General features: G+C 57.1%; 2 protein-coding genes across 2 annotated transcripts; both read left to right on the top strand.

The window, feature by feature from the left end:
• Positions 1 to 6,592: 6,592 nt before the first annotated feature.
• Positions 6,593 to 14,402, top strand: ATP6AP1 (ATPase H+ transporting accessory protein 1). The gene is made up of 10 exons (XM_059385771.1): positions 6,593 to 6,802; positions 7,061 to 7,187; positions 9,683 to 9,757; positions 10,042 to 10,235; positions 10,749 to 10,789; positions 11,585 to 11,670; positions 12,105 to 12,343; positions 12,950 to 12,997; positions 13,085 to 13,316; positions 13,543 to 14,402. Exons 1-10 carry the CDS (start codon positions 6,660 to 6,662, stop codon positions 13,750 to 13,752), a joined length of 1,395 nt encoding a protein of 464 aa, XP_059241754.1. The 5' UTR covers positions 6,593 to 6,659; the 3' UTR covers positions 13,753 to 14,402.
• Positions 14,403 to 14,989: 587 nt separating this feature from the next.
• Positions 14,990 to 21,029, top strand: GDI1 (GDP dissociation inhibitor 1). Its single transcript, XM_059385772.1, has 11 exons — positions 14,990 to 15,125; positions 16,379 to 16,486; positions 16,646 to 16,745; positions 16,883 to 17,017; positions 17,499 to 17,697; positions 17,966 to 18,097; positions 18,646 to 18,745; positions 19,165 to 19,336; positions 19,627 to 19,771; positions 19,899 to 19,953; positions 20,043 to 21,029. The coding sequence occupies exons 1-11, from the start codon at positions 15,081 to 15,083 to the stop codon at positions 20,193 to 20,195; spliced, it is 1,344 nt and encodes a 447-aa protein (XP_059241755.1). The 5' UTR covers positions 14,990 to 15,080; the 3' UTR covers positions 20,196 to 21,029.
• Positions 21,030 to 21,086: the final 57 nt, after the last annotated feature.

The raw sequence follows: 21,086 nt of genomic DNA, 5'->3' as shown, positions 1-21,086 counted from the left end.
AAAAAAAAAAAAAAAAAAAGAAGACCTGAGTCAATAAAGATCCCAAGCTCATGAGAATAACAAAGATGTCAGTTCTCCGGAACTGAGCTATTGAATATATAGATTAGGAGTGGCCGGGGGGCTCAGTCAGGGAAGTGTCCACCTTCAGCTCAGGTCGTGATCCCAGGGTGCTGGGGTCGAGCCCCATGTCAGGCTTTGTGCTCAGCGCAGAGTCTGCTAGAAGCTCTCTTTCTCCCCCTCTGTCCCTCTGCCCCCACCCCGCCCCACACGCTCTCTAATAAATAAATCTTAAAAAAAATTAAAATAGGGGCACCTGGGTTGCTCAGTGTGTTAGGCCTCTGCCTTTGGCTTGGGTCCTGGTCTCAGGGTCCTGGGATCGAGCCCTGCATTGGGTTCTCTGCTCAGCAGGGAGCTTGCTTTCCTCTCTCTCCTTCTGCCTGCCTCTCTGCCTACTTGTGATCCCTCTCTGACAAATAAATAAATAAAATTAAAAAATAAAAGTAAATAAATACGGATTGGGGCTCGTTCTAAAGAATGCAGCATGACCGGGGCGCCTGGATGGCTCAGTGGGTTGGGCCACTGCCTTCGGCTCGGGTCATGATCTCGGGGTCCTGGGATCAAGTCCCGCATGGGGCTCTCTGCTCAGCGGGGGGCCTGCTTCCCTTCATCTCTCTCTGCCTGCCTCTCTGCCTGCTTGTGATATCTCTCTCTGTCAAAAAAAAAAAAAAAAAAAAAAAAGAATGCAGCATGACCTCATCATAGCTAATTACATTTGCCAAGAGCCTATTTCCGAATAAGGTCACGTTCTGAGGGTCCAGGTGGGCATGAATTTCCTGGGACATTATCCAACCCAGCACATAGCACATATACCCTAGGACCTGGAAAGTCCCCACCTAGTAATTCACACCACAGGACGTATCCACGATCTTTGGCAGCAACGTCGGCCATACTAAGCAAAGTGGGAGACCACTCAAATGTCCTTCGCCAACGATATGGCTCAATGGCCGGCAGAATATTTATCTAGGGGATATTGCCATCACATTCAGAGACGTATACTTAATGGGTACCAGCGTCTGAATGTTGGTGTCCGCCCCCAACCGCCACCAGATTCCCGTGTTGAAACCTGGAGCTGTCATCACTGGGATTAGCGCCTCCTGACAGGCCCTGGAGAGCTCTGCCCCTGCCCCCCGCCACTGCGAGGATACAATGCAGGGTCTGCAACCTGCACCCGGGCCCTCGCCCTGCCTCATGGCACCCTGATCTTGGACTTCCAGCCTCCAGAGCTGTGAGCAAGTAATTTTTTTCTTTTTTATTATTATTTTTTAAATTTCTGCTGTTGATAACGACCCAGTCTGTGGTATTTTGTTCAAACAGCTGCAACAAATTAATGCAGTTGGTAAAATCATAAGACCCGAAGTGCTGATCACTGAAGTTAGGTTCACGGTCACTTTGGGGGACGTGAGAAGGAGGCGATCAGCGAGGACTGAGAATTTGAATTCTTGAACTGGATGATGCCAAGGGAGCGTTTGCTTTGGTAAGTCATTGCACTGTATATCTTTGTCTTGTGTCCTTTTCCACCTTTTCGGTCAGCCTGTGGATCCGGCCAGCTGAGGCAAGTGGGGAGTGTGCGGGGGAGGAGAGCCTGCGAAGCCCTGTGCCGAGGTCTGGGCGAGTGGGCTCTGGCTGTGGCTTCCATCCTGCTGGGGGGTCGCACTGGGGGTGACTGGGAATTCGGGAGTGAGGTGGCGGCCCCCTTCCTCTCATTCTCACAGCGAACTCAGCACATGGCTCGAGGTTTGGGCAGCAGTGTTCCAGGGCCGCCGACTGGCTCATTTCCAGGGGGTCAAAAGGCTCCCACAGTGGCCATGGCGGTCTTCTGGTCCCCGGGTCATCGCTGTGCTGGGGGCTTCCTTAAATCTGGCCCTTCCACGTCCTCTCCTGCCTGGCGATGGGCAAGGGGGATGGCTCTTAAGGGAAGGAGGAGCCCGAATAATTGTGGACAACGGTGCTGTCTACCAGGCACCTGCACACCTTGCATTCGTAGGTCACCAAGGACCTCACGGCAGAAAGACTGGGAACAGCAGGAAGCAGCCCTGCGCCGGCCCGCAAGAGAAAGCAGCCCGCAGCTGTGGCCGGCGGGCACACTGGACGGTGCCGCAGTGGGACAAAGCTGTCTGTGCCCCCGCGCAGGACTGCAGACGGAATGGCGCCATTCCGTCAAGCTCAAATACAAGAAGACGAAGCCCTAGACTGTTTGTGGGCACATACAGACGTGGTCGACCCTCTAAGAAAAACCGGAGAATGGCAAGTGTCAGATTCAGGCTTGCGACGACTTGCGGCCCCGTCTCTCCTGCTTTCCAACATCCATCACCCCGTGTCGTGACTTACTGCCCCGTATCTCCCCAGATCAGACTGTGAACTCTGGGTGGGGGGGTCCAAGTCTGACCCAGCGCCTGGCCCATAGCAAGTGCTTTAGGAAGCTTGGAGAGTCACCACTCCAAGGACTGCTGACAGCTGAGAGAGGAATAAAAGCAGCCACGGTTTCCCCACTAAGGATGAAAGCATTTCGGCGAGACTGCTGGCCAGCAAGATCACACTTGAGAGAAAGCCTTTGCCTTTCAACTTGACTTAAACTGTGCTTTTGCGTTCTTCAGTTTGCCCGTGGCCACTGGCTCCTCTTGTCACTCCGTCACCTTCTCCTGGTCCCCAGGACGTCCATCCCTGGCCTCGATCTCTTCTCCTCCTTCGTGCGGCACTATCACAGAACTTTCCTCCCAAAACGTGTGCCTTGCTGGGTCTGTCCGGGGCCCGGGGGACTTTGCCTACACTAGGATGCCATTTAGGGTCCTCGTTTCTTTCCCCATGGGGCAGCAGCCCAGGCAGGCTCTCCAGGACTTTGGTGAGTGACTGAATGAGGGCGCGCAAGCCCAGGGCTGCTCCCTCCCTTTCCCTCCCTGCGCTGCCCCAGCTCTGGCTCCACCTTCTCCGGGTCCCTGCCGCCATCCGGCCTTCACACCACCTGGTCGTGGGTAATCCCCAGTTCCACCTAGGTTGGTCCCAGACCAGCAAGGCACCAGCCTCTGGTTTCTCTAGCCTTCTCTCTCTGCCCCTCCATGATTCTGGCCAGGCTCCTGTCATCTCTCTCCCAGAGAGGCGACAGCCTCCTGTGGTCTCTCCTAGCATTCTTATCCCCTCCAGCCTGCTCTGCCTTCCCACAGCCAGATCAGCCCTTTAAAATAATGACCCGATCATGGCACCAGGACTTCAAACCCCTCTGGGGCTTCTGGGACTAGAATAAGCTCCAGTGCAAACCTTTCCCTGCCTCTGGCCTGGACATTGCCACTTGGGGGCCCCACAACACCCCAACTATAACTGTCACCAACTGACTATCTCTCAATCCCCAACTCAGAGAGACCCAAGAGCCACGTCTGGACACTGTTTCCCTCAACCACGTCCTGTCAAGCCTACCTCTTCTCCCCAGGCAGAACTGCCCCTGTCCTAGTCTGAGCCACATTTGTGACCACCACAGGCACAATCTCTTTGAAGCAGCTTCTCAGACAAACAGAGGCAATCAGGGAGCTGTCAGCCTCGGGGCTGGGCAGCAGTCATGGTGCATGCCGTGAGGGGCTCAGCATCCAGCCCTCCTGCGCAGCCTTCCCGCAGCGCGGCTTCTGGAGCGCCACAGGCAAACTGAATTCGCTAAGCACAGGCACGGCCCTGGGTGTGGTGCTTTGCTTCAGCAGCCTCCTGGCTTGAGTTCCAAATGTCCCGGTGTCTAAGGCGCAGGGGCGGTGGCCACAGTGGCTGGACGTAGTGTCCCGCTGTCCAGTCATGGCCGCCCAACTTCCTGCAAGTACAAATGGTGGGTCTGGCGCTCAGCTGACTTTCTTTTTATTTTATTTAATTTATTTATTTTTAAAGATTTTATTTATTTATTTGACAGAGATCACAAGTAGGCAGAGAGGCAGGCAGAAAAAGGAGGAAGCAGGCTCCCTGCCAAGCAGAGAGCCCGATGTGGGGCTCGATCCCAGGACCCTAATCTCATGACCTGAGCAGAAGGCAGAGGCTTTAACCCACTGAGCCACCCAGGTGCCCCTCTTTCTTTTTATTTTAAAGATTTTATTTATTTATTTGAGAGAGAGAGAGAGAGAGAGAGAGACCATGAGAGGGGGGAAGGTCAGAGGGAGAAGCAGACTCCCCATGAAGCTGGGAGTCCAGTGTGGGACTCCATCCTGGGACTCCAGGATCATGACCTGAGCCAAAGGCAGTCGCCTAATGACTGAACCACCCCGGTGCCCCACTCAGCTGAATATTTCTGTTGAATGGATCCCTCAAAGGGAAATTGCTTGGTTAGTGGTCAGATGCATTTTCCCGTTTGTTAGATGCTGCCAAATTATCCCCCCTAAATGTTCTACCAACAGATTCTCTTACCACTGTGTAGGGGAGACTCTACTTCCTAACACCCTTACCGACAATGGGCATTATCAAACTTTTTTCTTTCTATATATTTTTAAAAAGATTTAATTTATTTATTTGACAGACAGATCACAAATAGGCAGAGAGAGACAGGGGGAAGAGGTTCCCCGCTGAGCAGAGAGCCTGATGCGGGGCTTGATCCCAGGGCCCTGAGATCATGAACTGAGCTGAAGGCAGAGGATTCAATCCACTGAGCCACCTAGGCACCCCTCTTTCTATATTTTTATTAAGAAAAATGTCAAACATCCAGTGTTATCAGTTTCCTTGGGCTGTTGTAACAGAAATCTCTTCTTTCCAGGTTCTGGGGGCTAGAAGTCCAAAATCAAGGTATGGGAGGGTGCACGCTCCCTCTGAAAGCTCTCGAGAAGAATCCTTTCTGCCTCTTCCAGCTGCTGGCAGGGCCAGCGATTCCTTGCCTGGCTGCTGCAAAAGTCTGTTTCCAGGGGTGCCTGGGTGGCTCAGTGGGTTAAGCCTCTGCCTTTGGCTCAGGTCATGATCTCAGGGTCCTGGGATCAAGTCCCGCATCGGGCTTTCTGCTCAGCGGGGAGCTTGCTTCCCCTTCTGTCTCTGCCTGCCTCTCTGCCTACCTGTGATCTCTCTGTCAAGTGAATAAATAAATAATCTTTTAAAAAAAAGTCTGTTTCCATTGTCACATGGCCTTCTTCCTGGTGCCCAAACCTTCCTCTTCTTCTTTTTTTTTTTTTTTAAAGATTTTATTTATTTATTTGACAGACAGAGATTACAAGTAGGCAGAGAGGCAGGCAGAGAGAGAGAAGGAGGAAGCAGGCTCCCTGCTGAGCAGAGAGCCCGATGCGGGGCTCGATCCCAGGACCCTGGGATCATGACCTGAGCCGAAGGCAGAGGCTTTAACCCACTGAGCCACCCAGGCACCCCAAACCTTCCTCTTCTTATAAGGACACCAGTTATGGGGTTTAGGGCCCACCTGAATCCAGCATGATCTGGTCTTGATTACATCTGTGAAGATCCTATTTCTAAATAAGGTCACATTTCCAAGTTCTGGATGGATAATGAATTTCAGGGGGTCACCATTAAATCCAGTACATATAGCAAGGTCAAAAAAAAGCTTACAGTACCAACCCATAGATCTGTCCCCTAGGTTCTGCCACGAACATTTTACTATTATTGCTTTACTGCAAACCTATCTTTGTACTCACACTTCCCTCCGTTTTATTTTTGGTGCATTTCAAACTAAGTTGCAGGCGTCAGTTCACTTCCTCCTAAATCAGTCAGTGCACATATCCTTAATGCGAGTTCAATCTTGGATTATAGTTACTAGCTTTTTGTTTGTTTGTTTCTAATAGTCACCATTCTGAGAAATCAAAAATGGCACAGAAAAAGATAATAGTCTTCCAATTCATCTGAGGTGGTGTCTCCCACCTTCTGACTATAGCTGTCACTGTCTCTTTCCTCTCTTTAAAGCACACCGAGAACAGACAGTCTACAAGGATGTCTCCTTCCTCCTACTGACATCGCTCTTGCCAAAATCTCCAGTTGTTGCTAAGTCCAAGAAAGTTTTCTGTCCTCATCTTACCTGCTTCCTGGCAGCAGCTGACCCTGACATGGTTAATTGTGGTGTCCTTGAAACCACGCTTCTCCCTTCCTCCCTCTCTTGATGCTCTTCCCGTCCTCCTTGAAGATCCTTCTCTGATCTCTCTTCTGGACCCTTCTCCTCCCTGCCCAGTTTCAGTGCTGGACCTTCCTCTGGGCGTTAGCCTGGGTCCTCTTCCCTCCTCACCTGTCTCAGGGAGAGTCCATCTATAGGAAAAAAAAAAAAAAAAAAAACCACCCCTGCAATTTTAAGCGGAAGGAAGATTAAAGCGGGGAGACACGAAGCCGGGCGCGTGGGGGACCGAGGGAGCAGAACCGCCCCAGCCCCGCCCCACTCCCGTGCCCAGCCGGTGGGAAGGGGGCGCGCGCTGGGGGCCAGCGGAGCTCCGCCCTACCGCCTTTCCTACTTGGAGCGCGCGCGCCTGGAGACACGTACAGCCAATCCGTGAAAAGGAGCGGCCGTGAGTGGCGTGAGCTTTGCCCAGTCATCTGCTGATCTGGCGAGCAGGCCTGCGCTCGAGCCAATGGTGGTGTGGGGCGGGGCTCGGGCGGAGGCGACTGTCACCTGATCTGCGGTGGCAGCGGCGGCCGAGGAGGTGGAGGCCGAGGCTGTGATGGCGGCGACGGCAGCGTTTCGGGCGCAGGCGGGGACGCGGCAGGCCCCAGCACTCTGGCAAATGCGGTGGCTGCCACTGTTGCTGATGGCGGTGGCGGCGGCGGAGCAGCAGGTGCCGCTGGTGCTGTGGTCGAGTGACCGGTGAGCGTGGCGGGCCGGGTCGGGCCGGGGCTGGCTGCGCTGCGCGCCGCGGCGGCTGAGCTGCCCTCTCCCGGCTCCAGGGCTGTCCTCAACGAGCGGCAGCCGAGGCGGGCAGAGGGGAACTGTCCCTTCCTCGGCGCCCATAGTGAGCCAGCGGGGTCAGGACTCGGGGCCCCACACAACACGATGGGAGCCCATGAGCTTCAGATCCCAAGCCATGTGCCCCCACTTGACAGCACCTCTTCTGTCCCCTGCCAGGGACTTGTGGGGTCCTGCGGCCAACACCCACGAGGGCCACATCACCAGCGACTTGCAGCTGTCTACCTACTTAGACCCCGCCCTGGAGCTGGGCCCTCGGAATGTGCTGCTGTTCCTGCAGGACAAGGTGCGCCCGCCGCAACCCTCTTTCCCTCAGTCATCAGGAAGAATGCCCCTCCTCCCAGGACACTGAGGCCCATTCCCCAAAGGAAGCTTCAGTGACCTTGTCCCAACTGTAGGGACGTGTGACTCCTCTCTAGGGAAGGACTGCGAGAGATGTTTCAGTGGAAACGCTGCGGCCCTTGAAATGGCACTGACTTGATTGAGTGATAGCTGGGGGGTGTCAGAGGCCAGATGCCTACTGAGTACTGAGCACTTATCTGAGCTCCCCTCGTGGTGGGGATTATCAACCCTCTTTATAGATGGGAAGACTTATGTCCAAGGATGGTAAATGACTTGCTTAGGGTCACACAGCTGATGGGTGACAGAGTTGTGATTCTAACTTTAATGATCATAATAGAGATAATCGAAACATGATCATTTATTGAGTGTTTCATAGGCACAGTGCTAAGCTGATGTCATTATCTTGGTTTTACTGCCAAGGAACAGGGCTGGTAGAGGTGCGACCATTGGCTGCTGTTCCGTGGTTTATGGTTCCAGCCTGAGTCTGTCACTCACACACACACACACACACACACACACACACACACACCCCACTTGTGCTCCGGGTTATAGTTTCCCTGCCATGCTCCTCTGCCTCCAAAGCAGGCATATGGCCCAGGAGGAGATTCTAGGGCGTTCGGGAGGTTATCGAGCCTCTGCTTATTCCTTCCTTGGTGGTGGCCTGTGTGGCTTGTTCCCCTTGTGGTCTTGCTCCATTGGTCTGTGGGCAGATAGTGATGGTTATACTGGCCTATACTCCTTCCAAGAGGTGGGAAATCATGTCATTAGACTGGAACTCAGTTTTCATTCTACTACTTCCCAGCCTTTGGACATGTGAGATAATCTGTGAATGCAGGTTCCTCATCTGGAAAACGAAGATACCAGAGACTGAGCAGTTCTTTTAACCCTTGTAAAACATCTCTCTGGGGTTTCCTTATGGCATCCATCCATTCATTCGTTTGCCAGATACGGACTTCCCACTGGGTACTAGGTGTCAAATGTTGGGGACATAGCAGTGAGCAGAATAATCCAGGTCCTTGCCCAGAGGAACCTGACATTCTTGTGAGGGCAGCAAGTAAATGCTAAGTCGGTGTATGATACAATGTCAGTGCTACAGTTCTCAAAGAAGAAAGCAGGCCAAGGGAACAGAACGATTGGCGATGCTGTTTAAGATATAGTGATCAGGGGCACCTGGGCGGCTCAGTGGGCTGGGGCCTCTCCTCTGCCTTCGGCTCGGGTCGTAGTCCCAGGGTCCTGGGATCAAGTCCCGCATTGGGCTCTCTGCTTAGCGGGAAGCCAGCTTCCCCGCCCCCCTCTCTGCCTGCCTCTCTGCCTACTTGTGATCTCTATCAAATAATTAAATAAAATCTTAAAAATAAAGATAGGGTGATCAGTCAAAGGCTCACCGTGGAGGGATATCTGGGACAGAGCCACGTAGGTATGAGTGGAGGAGGGTTCCTGGCAGAGCGAATAGTAGGTGGAAAGGCCCTGGGCAAGGAGCTGCCGGGGCTGGAGGGCGCTAAGGGAGAGAAGGGGGTGGGAGGTGGTTAGCCAGGTAGCCAGGGGGTGAAGTGGGGGAAGGGTGCTTGCAGCCTAAATGTGGCAGGAAGCTTTGGGCAGTTTTGAGCAAGGACTACGGAGAGGACACGGTGGTGATTTGTGGGCTTTCAGAATGAGGGCTCAGGCAGCCACATAGGGTTAGGATTCCTGTCTAGAGGGGAGAGGAGGCTGGGCAAGTGTGTATACTAAACACAACGAGCAGAGGGAGACTGATTAAGATTGCCTCTGGGCCTAACTGGGACAAGCTGGAGGCGGCCGGGAGTTGGGGTGGGGAGCTGGAGCCGGAGGACAGCTCTAGGTTATGGAGGGGAAGGAATGCGGTCAGCTGCTGTGCTCCGGAGCACGTGGAAGACTTCAGTGCCTTCTTCAGCATATCCAACACCTTCACCTTTCTCCCCTCTTCTACCAAACCCAGGCAAGGAAGGAACCTCTTGCCCTCTTTTAAAAAGGGTCCTGTCCGGCCCGGACGTGGGCGGTGCTAGCCGCTGGAACCGGCGAGCGCGTTCTCTTTCTCCGACTGCTGCCCAGGGGATGGGACGTGAGGGGGAGCCCAGTGACTGTTCCTCACCGCCCCCAGCCCCTCCCCCAGCTTCCCAGTTCCCAGCCCAGTTCCTCATCTAATCCTAACGTTACCACAAGTCAGCTGCCCTCGGACTTCCTCCCAGCCCCGTGACCACCTGCCATGTTTTCTCACCCTACCAGGAGGGTGCGGGAAGGAAAAAAGAGAACCTTCCATTCCTCCACTGCCTACCCCCAAACAGGCCTTTGTTCACTCTTTTAACTTGACCCTTTGTGATTGTAAATGAGATTTTGCTGTCCCTGCAAAAGTGCGGGGAGGGTGTCTGCCCTGCCTGGGCCCCCGGCCCCACCCTCTGAGGCGTCTTCTCTGCTTCCCCCTAGCTGAGCATTGAGGACTTCACAGCCTATGGTGGCGTGTTTGGAAACAAGCAGGACAGCGCCTTTTCAAACCTGGAGGTGAGAGTCCTTTCACAGCCAAGGACCACGGGGGCTGTCCTGCACTCCCTCCCCCAACACAGTAAATACTGTCCCCTTAGGAAACGGAGGTACTGGCTTTGGGGGCAGAAAGGCCTGAGGTTTCCCGGGCCAGGAATCTGGGGTGTTTTTTGACCTCGAATAAGATCCCCGGCGTGTGGGTGTGGGTGTCCCTTGCCAGATGGGGCCACCAGAGAGGTTTGGTGGCCGGCCCAGGCCCACTAGTCCCTTGCTAACTCATCCTTCTGCCTCTCCCTGGCCCCCAGAATGCCCTGGACCTGGCCCCTTCCTCTCTGGTGCTTCCTGCTGTTGACTGGTACGCGGCCAGCACTCTGAGCACGTACCTGCAGGAGAAGCTCGGGGCCAGCCCGCTGCACGTGGACCTGGCCGCGCTGCGGGAGCTGAAGCTCAACGCCAGCCTCCCGGCCTTGCTGCTGATCCGCCTGCCCTACACATCCGGGTACGTCCCGGCCTCGGAGCCTGGACTGTGTCGAGGTGCCTGGCTGTGGTGGCACAGCCCAGCTCGAGACAGCCCTGCTCCTGTTCAGTACCTTGAAGCCACAGCAGAAGGTGCTTCGTGTGTCCGGAAGAGGCGGGAAGGGCCTCTGGTCAGCGGTGACGCAGGACTTCATGTCTGGCCCTCAGTGAGGCCTGTTGGGCTCCAGAGATGAGACAGGCGTGGGCCCCGCTGGTTGGGGGCTCACTCCTCCAGCCGGGACGCGTTCACAGAGCAGCTGGCGGGGCCTTGAGTGCGACTGTGAAGCTGGGGCAGAAGGGGCAAGGGCAGGGTCGTGGAGTCGGCAGAGGTGCAGAGGGAGGAGTGAGCGTGGCTTCCAGAGCCCCCGTCTCGAGCGTGCTATCGGATGGGGCTGGTAGGGAAGGATGGCGGCCTGGAGTGGAGGGGAGGCGTCCCCAGGCGGCGGGGAGCTGTCTGCGTTGGCAGGGGCTCTAATGCTCTGCCTCTCTCCCATAGTTCAGGTCTGATGGCGCCGAGGGAAGTTCTCACGGGCAATGGTGAGTGAGGCCGGGGAGGGCACATATTTTCCAACCTCATTGAGTCCTTGGCCTCAGAGAGCTGCCTCAGAGCTCCTGAGTCACTCTGCCTTTCCAGGGTGTCCCTCCGGCCTCTCAGAACAACTGGCAGCTGAGCAGAAAGATGCGGACCCCCAGGCCTCACCCCTCTTCAGCTGGGCAGGGTGTTGGCACGCCTGGGGGCCTTCCATGGCAGAATGTACGGAGTCAGTCTCCATGCTGGCAGCGCAAAGCTTAGCATTTGGGGTTTAATAGACCAGCACCGTTTCAAAATCAGAGCTGAGGACTTCTTTTCTGCTATAAAAAGGACAGCCTTTCCCCGTGGAAGGGTCATTGAAAACCTATAAGTGAATTTGGAGTTTTCTAGATCCCTGTGTCTTTTCTCATTTAATGTAGTTAGGGCTTGGCCTTAGGGCGCCAACTCCTGAGGCCGCAGGTGTCCCCGGGGAGGCGGGGGTGGCTGGGGTAAGACGTACCTGCTGTTAAGGACCCTTGATGGAAACGAAAACACTGGTGAAGGTTGATGGAGCTAGCTGTGAAGGGCTCAGTGGCCCACCGCAGAGGACATGGCAGGTGCCAGGCGTGGGAGACTTCTGCCGCAGACACCGGTGGTCCCTGCCTCAGCGAGGTGATCCCACTGAACACCATCAAGAGAGGCCACTAATGGGGCACATGGCACGGCCCAGCCTCGGGGCTGCCATCTGTTGGCTGGCGTCGGGGTGTTCGTGTGAGGAGCCGCGCGTGACCTGGGTCTGGCCTCTCCCCGTTGCTCCTCAGATGAGGTCATCGGACAGGTGTTGAGCACGCTCAAGTCCGAAGATGTCCCGTACACAGCAGCCCTCACAGCGGTGCGCCCTTCGAGGGTATGTCGTGTCCCCTTCGGCAGGGCCCTGGAGGGAGTGTGGCTCTGAGCAGAGGGCCTTAGGGGGCCACTTTGTTCCCTGGGCCTGGGGGGGGCGAGGATGAACCAGAAAGTCCCGTTTCCTCCTTCCAGGCTACAGCTTTCCATCTGGCCTAGTGGGCCTTACGGGCTGCCGTGTTGGGACACTGTGTCCAAGGGTTCTAATTTGGAGACACTAGGAAGAGCTCAGGGGCGTAGGAAGCTCACCTCCCTGTTCATGCTGTTCATCTTCAGGAGCTCTTCAGGAAGCTCTTCCTGGCCGAAGGGCCTCTGAGTTGAGCAGTAGGACTGCAGGTGCTGGAGAGGGTGCTCAGCGGGGACAGGGAGGGCAGGTCACTTGCTCCTGTGCCATGCCCTCAGGGCCACTGAGAGAGGGCTTGTGCGTTGTCTGCGCAGGTGGCCCGTGATGTTGCCATGGTGGCCGGGGGACTAGGTCGCCAGCTGCTGCAAAAACAGTCGGCGGCAGCTGCCGTCCATCCCCCTGTGAGTTACAATGACACTGCGCCTCGGATCCTGTTCTGGGCCCAGAACTTCTCGGTGGCATACAAGGACCACTGGGAGGACCTGACCTCCCTCACCTTTGGGGTCCAGGAGCTCAACCTGACTGGCTCCTTCTGGAATGACTCCTATGCCAGGTAAGGCAAGTGCCTGTCACTGCAGGTGTTGGGGGGTTGTCACTGTGGGAAGCAGATGGAATTGTGGGGTGGGGCTGGTGGAGGGCTCTTGGGATGGGGCCTGCTGAGATCTCTGCCTCTCCATGCCTTCTAGTCCTTGCCTGGACCTTTGGTTGTTAACACTTCCCAGTCACTGGGGAACCTGACACTCCCCCCGCCCCACCCCTGAACAGCCTCAGGGTGACAGCCAAGGGTGTCTGCCAGGACTGAGTTAGTTCAAGGGCTTCTGTAGCCTCCCTTGGTGAGAGAGACCACCTTTATCCCCGAAGTCCAATCTGCGCATGTCAGCAACCCCAAGGCGGGGAGCTGAGAGGAGGGCAGTGGGGCGGGTTCAGGGCAACCAGAGGAAGGCGCGCTTAGCTGCAGGGGGGGGTTGGGTGCTGGGTTCCGACCTAGATGGGATAGGACCTCAGTTTTCTCATTTGTCAGGTGGGGACGCTGCCTCTTCAGGTGGCTGTGAGGTCCTGGGGCAGCTTAGGTAGCGTAGACCTGAGGAACTTGCTCAGCTGCTAGGTGCTAGGGGCCCTCCCAGAGCCCAACAGCTCACCTCTTACTCCGGCCCTGCAGGCTCTCGCTGACCTATGAACAGCTCTTTGGTACCACAGTGACATTCAGGTGAGTCCGAGGGTTGGTTGACATGTGGGCGGGCTGGCATGGCTCCGGCCTTCCCAGCTGCCTGACACCCCACATGGCTTCCCTCAGGTTCATTCTGGCCAACCGCTTCTACCCAGTGTCTGCCCGGCACTGGTTTACCATGGAGCGCCTGGAAATCCACAGCAATGGCTCCGTGGCCTACTTCAATGCCTCCCGGGTCACGGGGCCCAGTGTCTACTCCTTTCACTGCGAGTATGTCAGCAGCCTCAGCAAGAACGGCCATCTCCTCGTGGCCCGCTTGCAGCCCTCACTCTGGCAGCTGACTCTTCAGGACTTCCAGGTGGGACACGGTGCAGGGCGGGGGTGGAGCTGGCAGGAGGCAGGGAGTAGAGAACCGAGGAGTGTTAGCGTCTCAGGGGCTGGGCCTGGGCTTGGGAATGGGGAATGGGAATGCAGTTGAGAGTCGTGTCCCCACAGTGCCCCCTCCCATGTGGACTGCCTGCCACCTTGGGAACTCACTGGGTCTCCCTGTGTGTGGGCCACACGCTCCTTTGTGTCCCTCCCAGATCCAAGCGTTCAACGTGACGGGCGAGCAGTTCTCCTACGCCAGCGACTGCGCGGGCTTCTTCTCCCCCGGCATCTGGATGGGGTTGCTCACCTCCCTGTTCATGCTGTTCATCTTCACCTACGGCTTGCACATGATCCTTAGTCTCAAGACCATGGACCGCTTCGACGACCACAAGGGCCCCACCATCTCTTTGACCCAGATTGTGTGATCCTGTTCCTGCGGGGGGGGGGGGTTGCGGGCATGATGGCGTCCAGGTTGTTGCTTTCCCACCTCGAGGCACACTGGACTGAAGGGCTTCCCCTCTTCCTACTATAGCATGAACCCCCACTTCCCCTCAGCCTGTCTTGTTCCCTGTTCAACCCACTGAGGGGCTTCCCACCCCCCACCTCTATCAACAAGGTGTACATATTCTTCATAGATAGTAGACAGATCCTCCAGGCCCAGTCGCTGCAGGGGGAAGAGGACATGCGTTCTGGGCCCCCCTCCTGCCCCTTCTGTATTCTCATCTCTGTGTGTTCTCCCCTTGCTGTTTATAGTGCTTTTGTGTAGCAAAAGCCCCCACCCCAGCCTTTATGGGGCTCCGTGCAGTAGGTAGAAGCTGGACGTCCCCTGCGTTTGGGGGTTGTGGAAGTACTATTTAAGTGTCCTGCTTGGCTGGTGTCATTGTCTTTTGGTGATGTTGTGCTAATAATGAGCAGTACACTAGGGTTTATCTCTGTGGCGTGAGAAGGAAGGGACCTGCACAGCAACTGGCCTGGGTGTGATCATTGGTTCTCTGGCCTATTACTGCCAGGTGCCTGGCAGGAGGCTGGGTTTCTCAGTGGTTTCCTTCCTAATAAAGACAGGTTGCCATGCTCATAGGACTCCTGTTACTCATTTTGCACAGGGCGCGAGGGGAGGCGCTGGGCTCAGGGTTGTGGGGACAGGTGCCCGGATGTAGCTGTAACGCAGCCAGGCCAAAGGGAAGGCCGGAGGGTCTTCAGCAAGACGGGCCCCTAACTGGCGAGGGTACGGAAGGGCTGCGGCGCGCGGGGTGGGGGAAGAGCGGGGCGCCCAGTGTCCCGGGGGCGTGGGGAGATCGTCGTGACAATAGCCGGCTTCCCACCCCGAGGGGAACGCCCCCGGCTGCCGCAGCGGCGCGCGCCCGCCGCGCCCAGCCTCCTGGGGGGCGGGGCGGACGGGTCGCGCGCGGCTCCCGCGCACGGATCCCTCGCGGGCCGCAGCACTGGCCTCCGGCCGCCCCGCCCGCCCCGCCCCTCTCCAGTCTACTCAGGGCCCTCGGCGAGGGACGCTGCCCGCGGAACCGCGCTGGAGCTGGGACCCGGGACCGGGCCACTCCTCCTGGGAGGCGAGTCGGGGAGGCGGTGGCCCCCGCTGGTGCGGCGAGACGCGGGGAGGGGCCGGGACTCTTTGACGAGGCGGAGGGGTCAAGCGGCGTCGGCCGCCGCCATCTTTGGTCCAGTGCGGCGGCAGCGGCGGCGGCTGCTGTGGTGAAGGAGGAGGAGGAGCGACGCGCGCTGGCAGCTAGGCCTGACCATGGACGAGGAATACGATGTGATCGTGCTGGGGACCGGTCTCACCGTAAGTGCGGCCTCGTTGGCTCGGGACCCCGCATCGCCCCCTCCTCCCTGCGGCGCTGCCGCCCCCGGCCGCCGACCCCATCTTCCCGTCACTGCAGTCCTCGGTGCTGCCCCCTCGGCGCTTGAGTCTCCCAAAAAGACAGCCCCGTGCCCGACGCCGCCCCCACCTCCCCCGCCCGCGACATGGTTTTTCTTCACGGTCGCGGCCCCGTCTCCGAGAAGCGGCCATCTACCTAGCCGCCCCCTCGACTCTCCAGGGCCGACCCCCCAGTTCTCTCCCCCACCCCGGCGTATTGGGTCCGAAGACGCACCCCAAGACAACCCGAGGGCCCCTCTCCGCGCCCCTGACCCCGCCCACCCGGCCCCTACCCATCTCTCGCACGCAGTATCCCCCCCCCCCCCCGCCCCCCCCCCCCCCCCCATCCTGCGCTAATTCTGGTGGGGATGAAGTACAAGGACCCTGGGTAAGGGTGTCTTGCCTAGATGGGCCCTCATCCTGTGTTCCTGGCTTCTTATGGGGCCTGGGGACCCAGGGAATGTTCCAGAAGGAGCAGCAGTGGGGCCAGTGAGCACATTCCCACTACCCCACCATGGTTTCCCATGGAGATTACAGGCTGGGTAGTATTTGCAGCCTTTGTCCTTGGCCTGCGGACAGTAACTGGTGAGGGTGTTTATCTTCCTCTTCCCCAAAGCCTGTTGGACCACTCCCCTGGAGAGAGTCCTCTTCTTCAGTCGGGATGCAGAAGGCCCTCCCTTGGCTGCACAGGCGCAGGGTCAGAGGCTCCTGTCCTTTGAGGAAAGAGCAGCCCAGGGTGGGGCCTGAGATTGCTGGCGGAGCTCAGCCTTTCTTCACTTCCCGTTCTGGTGCCCTTCACTGTCAGTCTATCTCTTCTACGGCGCATTGTGTCTTTCCTGCCTTTTCTCGAGGCCCTGTGTAGGTACAGGACTGTCTTGGCATGGTGGTTGCCTGAAGAACATTCCTGTGTTTGGCGGACACTCTTTTTCTCAGCGACTTCGTTATTTGTCTTCTGTTGTTCAGCCCTTTGCCCAGCAAAGTTATAAAAGACTCTGGTCAGACGAAGCTGTCATCCCTGATCTTAGGCGAGGCGGCCGCCAGGGGTGGAAGGAGCTTTCTTTGGAGCAGAGGCTCCAGCTTTGCTCTCTTCTTCTCAGGTTTACGGTGGGGAACAGATCTGGGCCGCTGGTGGGGAGGCAGGGAGGTGGGAGTGCAGCGAATGTTGCCCTCTTCCCCAGGAATGTATCCTGTCAGGCATCATGTCTGTGAACGGCAAGAAAGTGCTGCATATGGACCGGAACCCCTACTATGGGGGCGAGAGCTCTTCCATCACACCGCTGGAGGAGGTGAGGCTGCTGGGCCTGGGTCCATCTCCCATTAACCTCTCCCACAGGGGGCAAGGGTGGCTCCCCAGGTTTGCTGGGAAGGGGGAAAGGGGGTGCAAGGGGGCAGGGGCAGGAGAGGGTGGTCCTTGAGTGCTCTCTCTCTGTTTCTCTTGCTTGCAGCTGTATAAGCGTTTTCAGTTGCTGGAGGGGCCCCCTGAGGCGATGGGCAGGGGCCGAGACTGGAACGTTGATCTGATCCCCAAATTCCTCATGGCCAATGGTGAGAGAGTGAAAGAGGTGTGGGGGGTGATTAGGGCGACCAGACGAGGGTCAGGCTCCAGAAAAGGGGTAGCCGTACCAGCTAGGGAGCTTCCGTTAGGGAGCTGTGCTGATGTTGTCCCCACCACCACCCCACAGGGCAGCTGGTGAAGATGCTGCTGTATACAGAGGTGACGCGCTACCTGGACTTTAAGGTGGTGGAAGGCAGCTTCGTCTACAAGGGTGGAAAGATCTATAAAGTGCCATCCACTGAGACTGAAGCCTTGGCTTCCAGTGAGTACATGTTCTCTGAGCCAGAGAACCATGGCGAGGGGCAGAACAGGGTGCCCCTTGCCCACGGTCACGTTCCCTGTGCAGTACCCCAGGCCCTTTTGCCCTGTCCTCCCTCGGTTGCCCTGAGCCTCACAGTGGGTGCCCAGAGGGAAGTCCACGCGCTGGAGAGGGGACGCATGGGTGCTTGCTCTTTCTGAAGGGACTTCAGCCTCTGACAGGGGCCGCACTTGACCTGTGTGAAACAGCCCCAAGTGTTGGAGCTGGGACAGTGCTCCAGGCTTGTCCAGTCCAGTCCCCTGGTTGTACTGGTGGGAAACAGGCCGTGAGGAGCAAAATGGTTATTTGAAGGTTACACGGTGCTCAACGACACAACAGCAACAAAACTCAGCTGAGAGTTGGGGCATCTGCTTTCTTGGTCGGCTTGGTGGGAAGGAGAGCTTCGTGTTCTGTGCTGTGAAGGTTCTTCTCACACCTTCCACAGATCTGATGGGCATGTTTGAGAAGCGGCGCTTCCGCAAGTTCCTGGTGTTTGTGGCAAACTTTGATGAAAATGACCCCAAGACCTTCGAGGGTGTTGACCCCCAGAGCACCAGCATGCGTGACGTCTACCGGAAGTTTGACTTGGGCCAGGATGTCATCGACTTCACTGGCCATGCCTTGGCACTCTACCGCACTGATGAGTGAGAGGAAGCTGGCATGGCAGAGTGCCCCTCGTCTGGCCTGCGCCCTGCCCCCCCCATTCCTTCGTGCCTCCCCCTCGACCCACCCTGCATATTTCTACTCAGCCACATGCCCGTCCTTGGCCTTTTTTGTTTTTTCTGTGCATTTATTTGACCCGTAGTCTTCCCCAGGCCATAGAGGGTGGTGGGAAGGCTGGCCTGGTGCTTGGGTGGGGGTGGGCTGGGGGTGCTGCTGCTGGAGCCTCTTCTCTTGACGCTGTCCCCCCAGCTACCTGGACCAGCCCTGTCTCGAGACCATCAACCGCATCAAGTTGTACAGTGAGTCTCTGGCTCGGTATGGAAAGAGTCCTTACTTATATCCACTCTACGGCCTTGGTGAGCTGCCCCAGGGCTTTGCAAGGTGAGGGCGTGGTTCTTTTCTGTTGACAGTACTGAGTAGGACCAAAGCCAAGAATGGAGATGGCACCCTTGAGCATTTCCATAGCAAGTAGCAATTGTCCTTTCCCGTCCTGGTCTGACTGACTTCATACTGCACCTTGGTGACGGGGCGGGGGGCGGAATGCTGCAGCAGGGCTGGCTTGGCTCCCAGCCTGAGTCAGGCAGCTCCAGGGCTGGGCCTGGGGCCTTTGAACCTCGAGTCAGAGGGCTTCTCCAAAGACCTTCGTTCTGTTCCCGGGCCATTCTCATGAGGAGCTGTGCCTTTATGCCACCCTCATACTGGCCCTTTGCAGAATGTTGTAGGTGGAAGCTCCAGAGAGGAAGGAACACTCCAGATTCAGTCCTGAGTCTGTGGCAGGATCAGAGCAGGGAAGAACTGCCGGTCACCTGAGCTCTGCCTGCCCAGGACTGCCTTCTCTGTCCCCCAGTGCTGGTGGGGGGAGGGCGCGGTGGCACCAGGCCGTGCTTCCCCCTGGGCAGTGGAGTACACCATCATTCTCCGCACCGCAGATTGAGTGCCATCTATGGAGGGACTTACATGCTGAACAAACCAGTGGATGACATCATCATGGAGAATGGCAAGGTGGTGGGTGTGAAGTCGGAGGGAGAGGTAAGCCTTCTGCACAGCACAAGCATGATGGCCTGGGTGGCGCTTTTGGCCTTCTTAGAGGCCCCCTTCCCAGTGACTGTGGCTCTGCTGTGACTGCTGCTAATCAGGTCTAAGAGCCTTGGGCTGGGGGTCAGAGCTGCAGAAGAAACCCGCATAGCCATTTCTGTCAGTGAGAGGCATTTCCAGCCCACTTGCTGTGTCAGGGGTTCGGGGAGTGCTCTTGGGCACGGTGTCTCAGCAGAAGGGTTTTCCCAGCCCTGCATATGGGGGCCCACCTCCCCGAGGTACGGAGCGAAGCTGTGTGTTACAGGAGGGGCAGTGGTGACTGCTCAGAGGAGTGTGGTGCCAGCCCTCAGCATGGACTCGGCCCCACGACCACCGAGGGGAGTGTCTGGATAGGCCTTCTGGTGTCTTCACAGGTGGCCCGCTGCAAGCAGCTGATCTGTGACCCCAGCTACATTCCAGACCGAGTGCGGAAGGCTGGCCAGGTTATCCGCATCATCTGCATCCTCAGCCACCCCATCAAGAACACCAATGACGCCAACTCCTGCCAAATCATCATCCCCCAGAACCAAGTTAACAGGAAGTCAGGTAGGTCGAGTCCCATGTGACTTCTTCCACTGTGTTCTCTGTGGGCGCGGCTCTGCCTCTCCCCATCATTCTGGGGGCTGTCTGCTTGATTCCTAAGAGCAGGGAGCCGCCTAGCAGTCGCCAGGCTTGGCGCCCTAGCAACTGGCTAGCTAGGACTCCACTCTGTGAGGGTGGGTTTGGGTGCTGCTTGCTCTGCGGGGCTGGGGAGGGCTGGGCAGGTGGGCCCGAATTGAGCTGAGCTTCCAGGAACCCTCTGGGCCCGTGTTAACGGAGCGCTTTCTCGTGGGCAGACATCTACGTGTGCATGATCTCGTATGCGCACAACGTGGCTGCACAGGGCAAGTACGTCGCTATCGCCAGCACCACAGTGGAGACGGCGGAGCCGGAAAAGGAGGTTGAGCCGGCCCTGGAGCTGCTGGAGCCCATTGACCAGAAGTGAGGGGCTGAAGGGCTGGGGCTGAGGCTAGGGGAGCGGAGGGAGCCAGGGAGCTGCAGGGAGTGGGGAGACCAGGTTGAGTAAGGCTTGTCGTGAGGTCTTTCCCTCCGCTTGTCTGCCCCTCAGGTTCGTGGCCATCAGTGACTTGTATGAGCCCATCGACGATGGCTCGGAGAGCCAGGTAAGTGGGCGTTCTTGGCCCTGGCTCCTGGTTGCCCATCCAGGGCCCCTGCCCGACTCACCCTGGCCCGGGGCTCTGGATGTTTCCAGGTGTTCTGTTCCTGCTCCTATGATGCCACCACACACTTTGAGACGACCTGCAATGACATCAAAGACATCTACAAGCGCATGGCAGGCTCTGCTTTTGACTTTGAGAACATGAAGCGCAAACAGAATGACGTCTTTGGAGAAGCTGACCAGTGATTGACGACCCCCCCCCCACACACACCCCAGCCCTTGGTACCCTCTCCCCTGACCTAAGTCTGTTCTCCTTGAGGGCTGGGGAGATGGGTGTGGCTGGGCGCCCCGGTTTCCGGCATTCTCTGCTTCCCCCACCACGTTCTACATTCCTGTCACCCACCTCATTGATTCACTGACCAAATCCTTAACCTTAGCGACGGTTCAGGAGACAGGGGGTTGGATAGCATTCCCTTATTCTGGGAAAAGAGGGTTCTTTTCCTTGTGTGTGTCTCTTTCCCCTCCACTCCTAATTCTTCTGCTCTGTTTGGGAAGAACATGGAGGAAAAGCTTACTTCTGCCCCCACTGCTCTTACCCCTACTGTAGTGGCCTTTGGAGATGCCCCTGCCTCCCCCCACCAACTCTCGTGCGTGTTGGAGAGAAGGGGCCCTCCCAGCACAAAGTTGCATCCCCTGCCCCCCCCCCTTGTTAATTTATTCTAATTTATTAACTTTGGCCCACCCAATCTGAGAAGGGAGCACTGTGCCTCTCACCAGCGGCCTTCTGGTGAGGCCTGGGAGGGGAGAGGGCTTGGGTGTGGCCCGGTTGGAGGTTGATCCCACGGTTTTTGTTTCTTGTTTTTGTGTTTGTGTTCTCTGGCATTTGCTGAGAAAAAAAAAATGTGAGCAAAGCAGAAGGAGGTGGGAAAATGGATCCAAACCCCAGTATGCCCTGCCCCACCCCACAACCTTTCCCTTAGTGGTGGGAAACCCTTACCTTGCAAAGTGAATGTGTCCCCTTCCCCCAATCTCTAGTGTATTTCACAGAAAACCTCCCAATAAAACTGTGTTGAAACCTGGGCCCAGATCTTCAGTTTTATTTCCCCCAAAACTGGGCAGTGGGTGGGGCCTCGGCTC

This window comes from Mustela nigripes, chromosome X (genome assembly GCF_022355385.1).
Source record: "Mustela nigripes isolate SB6536 chromosome X, MUSNIG.SB6536, whole genome shotgun sequence".
In the NCBI taxonomy this organism is placed as follows: domain Eukaryota; kingdom Metazoa; phylum Chordata; class Mammalia; order Carnivora; family Mustelidae; genus Mustela; species Mustela nigripes.
The sequence above is the reverse complement of the archived record's forward strand: the minus strand, read 5'-3'. Positions and strand labels throughout refer to the sequence as shown.